The 15256-nt window shown below is 34.5% G+C and overlaps 1 protein-coding gene across 2 annotated transcripts in view; it reads right to left on the reverse strand.

Annotated features, from left to right (window-relative positions):
* The window catches only part of LOC127959861 (neuronal growth regulator 1), a 110521-nt gene that overhangs the window by 81401 nt on the left and 13864 nt on the right, over nucleotides 1-15256 (reverse strand). For both annotated transcript variants that reach the window (XM_052559263.1, XM_052559264.1), the window contains exon 2: nucleotides 9777-10015. In XM_052559263.1, coding sequence (XP_052415223.1) covers nucleotides 9777-10015 — 239 coding nt within the window. The remainder of the gene's footprint in view (nucleotides 1-9776; nucleotides 10016-15256) is intronic.

The raw sequence follows: 15256 nt of genomic DNA on the forward strand, positions 1-15256 counted from the left end.
CAAAAGTCATTTTCATTGTTACATGCAGGACCAAACCCCCCAAAAAAATCTTTCATTTGTCTTTCGAATGATGTTCTAAGCATCTGTGCCAAATTTCAGGAAAATCTGTAATTTTATTAAGGAATTACAGCCATTTATATGAAAATCTTATTCCACTGGTTTCATTCTGACAGGATGAAAATTTCAGGATTAATTCACAAGTGTAATTATAAAGCCTAAGTGTAATATGATTTAATAAGTGATAATATGGGTATGCATAGTCCATAAGCCAAGGAGCCTGATTATATAAAATGTTTCATGAAGCATAACCAAAAACTATAACTACATTATAATGGCGTTTGTGCTATCTACCATGGTTCAGTATTTCATGAAGCATATCCAAAAATTATAACTAATGGTGTTTCTGTTATCTACCATGGTTCAGTATTTACCACAACATAATAATGCTGACACAATTAGCATAATTCCCAGTGTTTCCTGTTTGGACCTCAAAAAATATAAGAAAGAAAGAAATTAAAAGAAATGATTTGGTATTGTCAAACAATTTCTAATGAAATGCCCGATTTGGAATGCTTCATGGAACTTTAGTTCACATTTTGGTGATAAAACTGAAGTGATAGTTTTCTGGTAAATATATAGAGGGTAACTAGCCACTGTTGCATGATATCATGTGTGATGGTGCACCTCACACTTAGCTTTTTTTAACATTTCTTTTTTTAATCTAGATGTAAATCTATTTTTATCCCACCTTTCATCACACAGGGCCTCCACTCTTTCTCAAAACTACAATGTCAGTTGTCAAGGGGCTTATGAATAAATGTCTGACCTCCTGGTTTTGCTTTCCTACATAAAAAGGCAATAAACCATCGGAGTCTGCAAAATCAGCAATTCCCTTTGTTCATTTTTTGAGGTCTGGCTATGATGTGGATTGCATTTAACTAAACTGGTTTGGATTCTTTGACTCCCTCCTCACAATATAACATTCTAAACACCCTGCATTACTGAAGATCCTTTTATAATGACCAAACTTTCTCGGGAGCTATTTACATGTTCTTCTCAAACAATGAATGGAGTTGTAATTAACTTTTATTTTATTTAAATGTCAATTAATAGTTCTCCTGACAGGCAGACTCCCCATTGCATCCATGTATAACCATACACAATATATATATATATATATATATATATATATATATATATATATATATATATATATATATATATATATATATATATATTTATATACACATGACAGATCGCTACAATAGGATAAGCAATACTCATCAGGGGAAAATCAATTTCAAGAAAACAAGACATTGATGGATTTAAAACAAAATCCTTTAAAGCATGATGAAGAGGACATTCAAGTTCAAAGAAACTGTCTAACTTTTTCTTTCCAAGCAAAAGGACACCAAACATTCAGCCATTGGTCACCATGCAAAGAAACAGCAAGGTTATTTACTCCTACACTATTTGATCTCAAGCTTAGGTCTTTCTTATCTTGGTTTTGGTAATCTGCTGCCACTAAATGGTTGAGTTTAAATTCTAATGAACCCTTTCATTGTTTAAAAGCACTCATTCGACTGTCATGCTCTCAACTGCAGGTTTACTTGAACTTCCTCCCACTGTTGACAAATGTCCACAATCACTGATAGCACAAATGGAAAATGTTGCATTCGTCCCCTGATCATATCTGCCTTCAACAGGATCAAGACCCTATTAGTCAATGCCTGAGGAGTCAGATACCGGCCTTTTAAATGAGATGTGGGGCCTCTGCAGATCTTTAAACTGAACATGTTCAAAGAAACATCAGTTTCATCATCTTGCCATATATTACTTTCTTGGTAAATGCTCACCTTGAGATTTGAAGATGTTTTATTTCTGTTTTTTTTTCTTTCTTTTTTTCAAACACTTCTTTGCTTCTACAACGCAATAATGGCAAAATTGTGTCGAAACAAGTGATCTTTTTGATCTCATAAGTTGGCGGGAAAAAGATACAGAGGATTTGGTGCATTGAAGAAATATCTCTCATTACAGCCCAAGACAGTTTTGACTTTCATTACTGGTCTAGTGTGTACTACCTTTGAATACAGAGTATATTTTCAGATAAAATGAAACCCTCTCTGTATTTTCAAGTAGTTGAAAAGCTGAAAGGACCGGTATGCCTTGACACTCCACTGAACACGGCAGCATAAACAGATGCAAAGGTCAACAACCTATCCCGGTGTGCTCTTTTAACTATCACTAAGTTCATAATGAAAGCACGTGTTATTTAATTTCAAGCTTAATGTCTGACCGCGGTTTGACTTCTATGAATCCTTTTCCGAGCGTCAACCTCGACGCTTTCGGCCATAGTTATTTTTAACCTGTTTATTTCCACTCAGCCTGTTCAATTGGTAGGGTAATGATGACAAGAGAAAAACAAGACAACGTTAAGCCCTACCCCAAGGCCCTATTCAAGACAACCTGATGCTTTGTTTTCCGTTTAATTCATTAACTGCTGCACGATTGTCATGTTTGCCCATTCCACTCTAATTCTCCCTCCTCTCCTCGGCGGGAGGCGTTGAGATGGAGCTGCCACAGCTGACGGGGAAGGCATTATCAGTCTCTCAGCCCCAGAGTGAATAAATAAGCCTCTAATGACGCCACCTTGAATTACTGAAACGCTTACAGCTATTAAAATGCAGAGTTTCCTCTGAATAAAGTAGGAGTACATGGCTTGCTTTTCTATAAATTCTGACAGGTTCTCCAGGGCTGACTGCTGCCACCCAATTCCAAGACCCCATTGCTTCACACCTACTGCCAGCCCACATTCCAATTACAGAGCTGAGGGAAAAGTGGGCTCCTGTCATAATACAGACTAGCACAGGCAAAGAGCCAAGCAAAGACAGGCAGAGAAATCAGATGCAGTCTTATCTATTTGTTGTCTTCCGGCTGAAAAGGAATGAAAAAAAAAAAAGAAAACTAAAGAAAAAAGTTAATGCTGATGTTTAATAAATGGACTTGTATGTTACAGTATCATCTAAATATTAATAGTATAAATGAGGAGAATTTTGATTTGATATATGAAGCCTCTGCATGGTAAATTACCAGTGGAATAGGCAGTACAGTAAAAGATGCACTCCATTGCACACATGACCCCTTCATTAATATCTGTTGACAGAGTAAAATATACTATATTACTGTTGAAATCAGTTTTTGAGTTTTCACACTGGAGCTTTTAGTTCGTTTGGTCTTTTTTTTGTGTGAACTTTGGCATGCACAAGTTGGATGGTTTATTTGGACTTCAGCACGATACACAGTTGGTTTGAATGCAGTTGGGTCTAATTTGTGGAAGAGAACCAATGTTGATGACGTACAAATGTCTATTATACAATAATGTATTTCTAATTGCTACCATTCTCCACAGAAATTGCATTTTACATACATCGCATTTTTCATACAAATGTGTCTTACAAATCAGATTCATAAGTGCTGTTCATGCATTTTTCTTTATGGTAGTAAAACCAAAGGGAGTATAAAAGGTTAACGTTTCGCTTTCTTTTTGACCTTCTCCTTCTCCGCTAATTGTAAACAGTTGCTTGTACTGTATGATATCAATGATGCAAATCTACTGTACTGCGGTTTGGAATCAAATAATATAAATCAGCCAGAGGAGGAATCGAAAAATGGAAACAGACCAAATAAATTAACTCATGTGTGAAAAGCCTTCAATCTGATAATCCTGTTATGAACTACTTGTAAGACAGAACATACGAGCTAAGTATCTGTTAGGACAGACATTCACTGAATTAAGCTGAAAGACAAAGTGAGGGTAAGTAACAATTTGAACATAATAAACTCTTGTGCGTCCTGAACAACCCTTCTGAGTCATAATCCGGCTCTGTTCCAAACGCTAGCAAGCTGCCAACATAGGCAGCACTTGAAGAAATCATAAGCATAAACCCAATGTTACGGCTGTTTGAAAAGGTAGGAAGCATGATTATACTGCCATCAAATATCTTGTTCTGAACCAAAGGAAAAAAAGAAAATGAAAGAAAAAAAAAACATCACAAACTATTCTTCAATAAAAGAAGGTATTGTAAAATGGTAGGCCTATATAATTTTAGATTGAATTTATGCAACACTGAAAACGTTGATCAAAATAATTCAGTCTAATAAAAAAAAAAATTAGGCCATCCAAGAAGTAGATGAGCTTGTTTTGTCATCAAAAAAGATTTGGAGAAAAATTATCATTGCGTCACTTGCTCACCAATGGATCCTCTGCAGTGAATGAGTGCCGTCAGCTGATAAAAATATCACAATATATCACAATATAAGTCCATCCCATGTTCTCTTCTTACATCAAAATCCACCAACATATTTTTCAACAGAGGCTGGAAATAAGTCTTTCATGATCATGATGCAGAGGCTCCATTGGTAAACAAGTGATGTCATGTTAAATTACTCCAAATCTGTTCCAATGAAGATACATTAATCTCGGGTGGCCTGAGGGAAAGTACATTTTCCGCAAATTTTCATTTTTGGGTGAATTATTTGTTTAATACTCAGCTTAACAGGTTTTAAAACGGAGTGCATGCTGGGAATACTACTTATGATTCATCCATGCACACCATTACAAGGGAACACTGAATATTTTGATCCAGTGACTATACTGTGATACAAATATGCACATGCATTTTAAATATACTCATGTGGCTGGATGTGGAAATACGCTAAACTTGCAAAACTGCCAGATTCCACGTTCATTCATAGTGGTTCCCAATTCCCCATACAACCTGAAGTCTGCTAAAACCAACCAACTTAGATCCCTAATTAGGTGTCATAGACAGAAACAAAACACAAAACCCTGACAGGCTGCTCTACCCACTGGGATTTCTTCAGTTGGTAATGCCACGGAACGTGAGACAGTGAGAATGTGCACGACCCAGTACATGAGCTCTCTTGGTACACCGTGTCCAGTTGAAGAGTTAATTGAAAATGTAGCACCTTGAATCAGTGCATGATTAAAAGAAATACCATTTCTAACATTCTGGTGCTGTCTGTATATATTGGTTCCATCATGTTTCTCTCTTAGATATTAATACAATATAAAAGGTACGCAAGAAACATTCTGGCGTCGACCCGGTGCTTTGTTCTCCGGCACACTGTATTAGTTCAATCTATAAGCAGGAGTGCTTACAGTATGAACAGAGATATCAGTGAGAGGAATATTAGGCATTCATGAAAGGATCAACTTTCACATTAAAGACTTTGCAGAGTTGCTGTGAGGTGCAGCCTCACTGGTACAGAATCTAAAATGAGGCTTAATATTTTATGACATTTTTGATGAAGTTCAAAACATCTTAACCTAGCTTAATGATGTTCCACTAAAAAAAAAAAAAAAAACCTTCAGCAGGCTGAATTGGAGAACTTCAAACTAGTCATACCGGTGTTGTTTTTTTCTTGATACATACATATTGTACGTATCAATACATGTATATTAATGTTGACCAACTGAATATTATATATATATGAATATTATATCTGATATTATATTATATCAGAGTGACAGTATGAAATTAAGACACATTATTTTTTGTTCAAAACTCACTCTATTGTGACCTAATGCAGATATTATATATAATAAACTGACGCATAAATGTATTATGAGACAGAAAGTTCACGCAATATTGACTGAAGGATTGGCAGAGAATCGTCTTTATGCAAGTCATTAAAAAATTATGGTTCTATTCTCTTTAAAGAAATATGAGGCAAACGTGTAAATACATAACCTGCACAATTTTGGAGTAAAGGTTTGTATGTTGTGCAGCAAAGCACTGATAAAAAAATACAGAAGCAAATACGATTGAATATGTAGTCTATAGTGTCTCGTTATTCTGATCAAAATATCATTAACTCACCCATTTCATTTTGCATTCCTGGCAAAAATGAGAAATATTAGTGTCACTGTAATCAAGTATTACCATAAATAGTGGTCAAATATCGAAGCTATCTAATATTAAGGTGAAATCAGAATATCACAGAAGGAAAACTGTACAGAAGTAGGTTGATATGGAGGAGAGGTGATTTCCTGTGAACTGACTTAGAATAGAAAAAAAGCTACTGTGTGACTTCAAAAGAATTGGAAGTTCAACATTAAATAAGCCCTTGAAATGTAGAGCTATCGCTCTCTATATACCATTATAATCAATGTTTCATAATTTAACTTCTTCTACAGAAGTCATTGTCTTCAAAAGACGCCACGACAGAAATAATAATTTACTTCATCTTTTTTTGTTCCGTTTCATTGTTGTCGCAATACTAGAACGTACGAAGTGCTTGGTTCTTCTTCCATAATAAACAAAATGGTGGTTGCTGATGACAAACAGACCATCACTCCTAATATTTGGCTAAGTTAGATATATAGGGCCTATGTGCAGAATAGCAATACATTTGATCTGTCATTCACTAACTGAGCACATCTATACAAGAATAATGTGTTGGTCTCAAACTGCTCTATTTAATGGTGACTCACTGTGGACTATGATAAATGCCACTGTCCGGTAAACAAGGCTAAGATTTAACTGGTGGAGAAGATAGGTGATTATTCTCCGAAAAATGTGTGTGGGCCATCCTCATGCGATCCCTACAAAACAAACAAGCACACTCATTCTCTGATGATGCCCAGTATCGACCCGTCGGCTAGAAAGAATGACCTAGCAAAACTGTTTCGTCCACACAAATGTGCAGGATACATCAAGAGAGCTCGAAGAGACCGCAAGTACAGTCTCTTCAAATTTCACAAAGGACAAATAAGACGTTTTAATCGTATTACATACGATTTGGCGTTCCAGGATTTGTGCCACTGTAAGAGTCAATCAAGCAATTTCATTTTTGATACAATCCTGCAGGAGATTAAGTTTACCACTCACCGATTCCTATTACAAGACCGCTGTTCGTCATGTGTTTCCTGTCGCTTTTGTTCTCTCTCTTTACTTGTTGTCATTACCCCAACAGTGCGTGTATATTTTCTTACCAGTGCTTATTAATTATCCCAGATCATGTAGAGATACATGCAAGTAATGGATTCTATTAAGAACAAAAGATCCATCATGATCATGAAACAGCCTTCGGCTAAGAGAGTGAAAAGGGAGGACATTCATTTTGTTGATTATAATTACATAGAAGAGACTCAGCGAAGGGCTACAGGTTACGGCCTCTAAAACTACACATCTTCAGATATGATTGGCCTGTATTAGTTTGCTTTATCTCAAGGAGGATTAGGGAGCTTGCAGTGATCTTTCTCCAGTTAATTGCAGGCAGTGGATTTATGAGGATAAAAAAAAAAGCAAATTTGCCAACTGAGAGTCAGCACCTCCTACTGAGGTGTCAACCGTACACACCAACCTGTAAAAGCCTACCAGCAAATTTAGATAAATATCCATTATTGAAATATCTTATAATGACTAGATGTGAGATGAAGCTAGCGACCGAACAAATATGTACATAACAGGCAGCTATGAAATATTCATTATAATCATCAGTTTTACGTCTGTGTTGCAGCAAACACATATTGTGCCCAAATATGAATTTCTCTATAAAACTAAAATTGCAACAATTTAAATGAGCTAATAATTTTAAAAGAGTTGGAACAGATAGTAAAGGAAAAGCAGCCAACAAGGGAACAGGGATGCATGGGAACTCCTTCGATATAATTTCAAAAGCATCCCAGGTGGCAACTCATGAAACTGCTTGAGAGAATGCCCAGATTGTGCAGAGCTATTATCAAGGTAATAGGTGGCTAAATTGAAAAAGCTAGTAAAATAGATATGAAGTAATAAAAAAAAGTCAATACATAATTAGTGATAGGTAAAAATATATCCCATATGTGTATATATATTGTAATATAAAAATGCATAAAAGTACATTCTGTTATCTGTCAAGAATATATAAACACACACACACACACACACACACAGTATAAATATATATACTGTATATATCTATATATGTATATATCTATATATATGTATATATATATATGTGTGTGTATATATATATATATATATATATATATATATATATATATATATATATATATATATATATATATATATATGTATATATCTATCTATCTATCTATCTATCTATCTATCTATATATATATATAAATATTTATACTGTGTGTGTGTGTGTGTGTTTATATGTTCTTGACAGATAATAGAATGTACTTTTATACATATATATTTATTTATACTGTGTGTGTGTGTGTGTGTGTGTGTTTATATATTCTTGACAGATAACAGAATGTACTTTTATATAAATATTTATTTATATATTGTGTGTGTGTGTGTGTGTGTGTGTGTGTGTGTGTTTATATATTCTTGACAGATAACAGAATGTACTTTTATATATATCTTTATTTATATATATTGTGTGTGTGTGTGTGTGTGTGTGTGTGTGTGTGTATATATATATACATATATATATATATATATATATATATATATATATATATATATATATATATATATATATATATATATATACATATATATATATATATATATATATATATACATATATATATATATATATATATATATATATATATATATAAACTAGTTTAAATAAAAAATAAAATAAAAAAAACCTTCTCTCCAGAAAAACAAGACACACAAATAGCACACCTGACCTCTGCTGTCATTTATTTTAATTGCCTGTTTATAGCAAAAGCTGATTAATTTCTTCATACACATAAAACTTATGTTCACAAGTTCTGAGAGCAGACCTCGCGGTTATGCTTATTCACAGCGACGAGGGGTTTATCAGGCAGACATGTGAAGCTTTATGCCAACTGCCAATATTTGTAGCTGGCAATTGGAGGTTTGTTCAAAGAACAACACTGGTGGAATTCTTCTCTTAATAACCATTCAGTTAGGGAGTTCAAATTATTGATTAGAATAGACGGCCAATTATAATATGCAAAGCTAACAGTAGAATTTATGTTTTTCTCACTAAAAAATTTAAATTTACCATATTAACCGATGCCCATTTAACACAATAAAAAGTGAGGCTTGCAGGGTGGCCATTTGCACGCACTACTATGATGTAAAATGTTATTCCACATGGACATTATCAGTAATTATGCTGCAGAGCAGGATGAAAAAAAAAAAAACGCAATTTTTTTCCTCCATAAATTTAGACCACGAATGGAGCCACAATCCAACTCCATATAAATGTATATTTAGATCCACTTAAATGTGGCAGTATTTAATCTCACACTCGATACTGCACTCCAACTGCTATCTATAGCCTATAGGCTAATTCACAGACTTTACTCTAATTCTTTAAAAGGGGGACACACAGATGTAGACTTAGAATCTGAAATTAACATAATGAAACATTAAAAAGGTTTTTACTAACGTTTGATGATTTCATAGTCATTAGTAACACATTCAATTCATATTTTCAGTACGACTGCAGACATATAAACGTATGAAAATGTGCTCTAAGTTTTAAGCGCTAGCGTTAAAATTGCATGCAGTGGCCTGGAGATTCAAAACATTTTTGACATTTCGACAGAGCGGTTAAGCCGTCTGAAGTCAAAATATAGTGTCATGAATATGGATGCAAACACAAATTCATAGCATCAGTATTAATAAATATATCTTTAAGTCCCTTCTCAAAACTAAAACCAAACTAGGTGCGAATATAATGCTAAACTATTTTATTATCAATGGAAAAACATGGCAAATCATGATGAAATAAGCAGTTGTTGATTAAACACTCACCTTTTACAATTAACTGAATGAGTTTTGGGCGTAGGTTACGTTCACTCTGTATCGAGCAGGTGTACAAGCCCTCGTCCGTTACATCCACTTTCTGTATCTGTAAGCTGTATTCATGTTTATCCCCCACATTTGATACGATGGAGACGCGAGGATCCCCTGACCACTTGTCGTTCCCTGCGTAAATGATACTGGAACGATTCAACCATGCTCCTTTTGAAATCCCATCCAACAGGTAGCATCTGAAACCAGAAAGAAAGCAGATAATTAAAGACCCCTGTGGTGAAAACCAAGCTTTTAACATTGTTTACATGTCCATCTGCTGATTTTAAAATGCTTCGAGACAAACCATGTCCAAATTCATGAGTCAACATCATTGCTGAGCATTTTTCAATAAAACTCCAGTATACCAAATACTGTGAAATATCTTTAAATATACATATCAGTATCTCAAAAATGTGGTTTGAAACAGGCCATTTTATACTATCATAAACATGTAACCAATCCTTTCATTTTGCAGGGTGGGGCTTTTCATATCATTCGCTGTTTGAGATGTTTTTGTACCATTAGCAACACATTATTAGCTGACATTGTAGAGAGCAATTCTGATACATCAACTCGTAGAATATCTTTTTCAGAATCAGTTTCAGCGGGGAGTAATTTGCATATTCATGATTCCACGTATACTAAATGAGGTGAGAGTGTGGAGTTACATTCAAGCCATTTTAAGGCATGGGAAAATGACTTTCATGGGTAAAACGTTTAAATATGTAATTTTGATTATTAAAGATGAGTTTAAGGGATATAACTTGTGACTTTGGGGGGACTGGGGACAAGGACATTGGATGTTATAAATGTAATTTCAGATTTGCACAGTTCAAGTACACACATATATATATATACACAAAGAATATGATTTACAGTTTGCAAAAAAATGCAGAAACAACCCATCTTTCCAAGTATAACACTCCATACTTACTAGTGGAAGCAAATAGAAAGAAACAAACGAACCAAAAATGGTTCAGATCTACTTTTTTTTGTTAGATATTGAGGAAAGTTAAACTAAAATGTTTAATAAACCCCACCACTTGCAAATCATACAATCTGCATCAGTCCCTGGAGTGCACAAAAGATATCATCAAAAGGCAACAACAACAAAATTGCTATTTAATATTTAAAGCAGTGGTTCCCAGCTGGTGGGCCGTGACCCAAAAATGGGCCGTAGCTCTATTCTTAAACAGCACAAGAGATGTTAAATACAAAAAAATAAAATAGCTGTATAATCATGCATTCAGGACAGCAAATTAAACAGGCTTATCAACATTTCAAGAAAACACTTAAGGAGAAAATTATTTCCCTATCGTTTGTTGTTGACGTCAAAATCTATAATTAAACTCCATAGTATTCATGGTGCAAATCCGTCCATTACTTTGCAGAAGTCAAATTATGCTGATGCCAGCATGGACAGCTTGCTTGAAAAGGCCTCATCCTTAAAAAAAAAACATGTTTTTGATTTTGTTTCAAGGTCATTCCATTTTGTTTTTAATTTCTAGATTCCTGTCTGTATTCATTTAAAAATTATGTGTTCAAATTGACAGTTCTGACCTCAAAACAAAAGACTTCAAAACAGCAAACAAATAAAAAAAGATGGCTTAGAACTTCAATCTGGTACCACGTCTAACATCTAGGCTACTTGTTGTTTGGCAGCAACAGTGTGAGTGTGTGTTATTCACACAGGATACTCTTGAGGTTAAAGGTGAGGTGAAACGGGAGGCAACATATCCGTTAGTACATTGAAGGTCTCAACTCGCTGTCCAGTTGACTGGATTGTTTGGAAATGTGCTGGATATGTTCTCATGCCATATCAAAGGATTGAACTTGGGTTGGTTAAAAAGTGTACACAGAATGATGAGACAAGAATTAAAAACGATACAGTTCAGTTATCATTATGCATGAGAAAAGCCCACTTGAGAATGTGATTTAGAGCAGATCTTATTAAAAATGTATTGATGCTTCTAGAATACAACCTCTTAAATTAAAAACATTTCATAATGTCAAATTGCATGTTGTGTACAACGTTGTAAAGCAACTATTAAAACATTCATTATTGTTGTTATTAGTATACCATTAGTATCATCTGAAATCTGAAATGCATGACAAAATATCTGAAATATTAGTGATAAGTCATAATTTGTCAATTTTATGCATGCCGCATCCCTGAATTTCAATGCCAGATAATAGAGTATAACTTATAAGCCTACATTCATACGCATACCAAATTAACAGCAATAGAGATGATATATTCTTCACATTAACATTAATGCTACAAGAGATATGAGACGGTGCAACAATTTTTACACTTAAATAAAAAATAATCTAAATAAATAAACACTTGTGCTAAATAAGCACACATATATAACCATTACTTCAGATTAGTGTTCAACAAAACATGCACTGCTACAACTGCAGTACACGGAAGCACATTCTAAGGATCTTAGAAAATGTTAATGCTCAGCTCTGTCTTACAAAACCCAAAATTATTCTTTTAAAATGTTTAATTCTTATAAACATCTCCATATTCCTTGCACAAATTAGGAGTTGAGGCAATAGTTGTAGTTTGTAAAGTGTGACCCTTTTTTTCTATGGGACATAAAAGAAGACATCTGGAGGATTTATTTCTTTTTTTCTTTCTTTTTTTTTGTGTGTGTGCATGCAATGGAAGTCAGTGGTAACCAAAACTGTTTGACATAGGCTTGGAATGACTTGAGGGCGAGTAAATGATGACAATTTTCCTTAATGAACGTGATTTGCAATGTTGTCACAAAATCAACGCAATATTTAAAAGCTAATTAATGTAATGAAAAAAATCTGACATTTGTGCAAAGAAATGGTTGATTATAAATAGAACAAATATTTGACAAAGTGCTACTAGCACTACACAGTAAAATAATACTCATATTTATAAAGTCAAAAACTCAATAGACCTCTAATAAATTATGTAATACAAACTGATCAATTCTAAATGATGTGCTACAAGCTAAACTCTTTTGATTTTCCTGTAAAAGCTCCTCAGGCAAACTGCTCAACATCACTGACACTGAAGGTTTCATCACCATTTCTAACCCTGAAACAGCAGGATGGCTGGTGTCAAAGCACTACAGAAATCTACTCGGACATACCTAACAATTACTCCCCACAAAGGCATAAGTGCGTCCTACTGAGGTGTAGGCTACTGTAAGAAAGAGTATGGACCTCCACGTGTGCTATATTTCCTTTGTACCACCTGGAAGGAACAGGTGGAAAGGTTCAAAGCTGATTTTATGCGCCTACTAGCCTGTGCTAGTCTTTGAACCCTTGGACTGTAGGACTTGTGTGTGTGTGATTTTTCACCATCATTTACCCGTGGCTAGACACATGACTTGTGACACTAGAGGTGTGTGATATGACTATTTTTGATTGTGGACGATTAAAATGTCTCCATGATCTGCTTTTGAAGAAATATCATATTACCGTGCTACAGCACATATTCTATCAGTTCCAGTTCTGGCATCGCCGTGTCAATATACTGTACAACGCCACGTACATTCACATAAATGTTAACTCAGTTATACTCACAGAACACTGCACTTATTCACAATCACAAAAGTACATTATTTGCTTTAAAGCTACTGGTTAAATATTTCATTCACAAGCTGTTCTGACATGTGCTTTTTCTGAGCGTGTAAATCCGAAGTGCTGACGCTAAGAAGCATGCTAAACAGCGCCTGATTACTGAATTAAGTAAAAGTTGTGCTAATATTGTCGAACCAAACAAGGTTTACATATAGACTCAGTTGGTTAAACAGCAAGTAGGCCTAAACAGCAAAGAGAAAACAGATGAGTGCCTGTATATAAGATGCCTGCAAGTCTTAAAGCGACAGTACTAAACATGGTGCCGACATTCATATGGGATAGTTCACCCTAAAATGTCATTTCTGTCATTATTTACTAACTCAAATGTTGTCCCTAACTTGTAATAATTTCTTTCTTATGCTGAACACAAAAAATATATATATTTTGAAGAATGTGGGTAACCAAACAGTTGCTGTTCCACATTGAATTTGATAGTAGGAAAAAATACTATGGAAGTCACTGGGGACCAGCAACTGTTTGGTTTTCCACGTTCTTCAAAATATATTTTTTTATGTTCAGCAGAAGAAAGAAACTCTTTCAGGTTTAAAACAACTTCTGAGTGAGTAAATGATGATATAAATACAAAACACTGTGACAGAATTGACAGACAGATGGCAGAATTTTTATTTTAGGGTGTTCCTATTCCTTTGATGTTAATAAAACAACAGAGCACAAAGAGTGAGTGAAAATATCCACCATTTTTTTTTTATATTTTGTTACAATGAAAGGCTTTCTATTTATAATAGGGAAATTAGTTTGGATGTACTGCTCAGACAAAATACTAAATATACTAATATATATTTTCCATATTCATGCAGATTTATAAATATTTAATAATTCACAATTCATTTTTAGCCTGGTTTTACATAAGTAAAAAGTTTTTTTGTTTTTACATATATTTGTTCAGACATCACATCTGTCATGCAGAAAATGTACTTTGACATGCAAAGCAGACTTTTCTTAAAATATAACTTTTCTCATCAGCATCTTTCAAATCACAGGCAGCTGTATGTTAGACGGCAGCTTATTTGCTGACACATCTTACCCCGCTGTCCCCTACACCACTAAACCACCCCAGCCCAATGTCTTTTGCATCCAAATATGTATTTTCAGGCCAATGCGCATTGTTACCAATTTAAATAAGCAATTGCTTTCAAAGTCCCAAAACAGCAGAGAGAAGAGAGCGTAATCAAGTCATGTTTGTTCTTTCTCTTTCCCCAAAATTTCCCTTAATCATCTTTATTCATCCCTTCAAAGCACTGCTCTGTGAAGCTCATGAGGGCAAACCTCTTCACACTCATGGTGGGATTTTTCATCTCATGATCTCTTCAGAATCCACTGAGGCTTTCCACATTGTGAAACACTGATTAGGTCTTCATCTGGTATTTTTTGATTCTAAACATGATTTCTGAAGAGCAGATTCAGTAGACCTTTCTTTGTTTAGGCTTGAATTGCAAGTTTTTGGATTTGAGGCATCTGAAGAACCGTGCCAAGGTAAGATAAGCACGCTGAATCTGAACCATATCCTTAAAACACACTGAGCTCCACCAATTACAGCTGCTGTTCTACAGATGTACTGGGTGTTTTCTCTAATCCAAACTGGATTTTCTTTTCATTTCGGATTGACCCAGATTTCTTTTGTTCTTCTGATCACTCCTTCCAGCTGAATGCTTCACTAAAGGTATGTTTCCTAGCAGGGCCTATGGGATGGATTCCACTAAAGATTTAAATAATTCTTTGTTTATTTGAGAAAGAAGTATTTAAGTATTTATTATACTTAATTTTTTAGTTTTTAGTTTTTAAAGTTTGTT

This window comes from Carassius gibelio, chromosome B6 (assembly GCF_023724105.1).
Source record: "Carassius gibelio isolate Cgi1373 ecotype wild population from Czech Republic chromosome B6, carGib1.2-hapl.c, whole genome shotgun sequence".
In the NCBI taxonomy this organism is placed as follows: Eukaryota; Metazoa; Chordata; class Actinopteri; order Cypriniformes; family Cyprinidae; genus Carassius; species Carassius gibelio.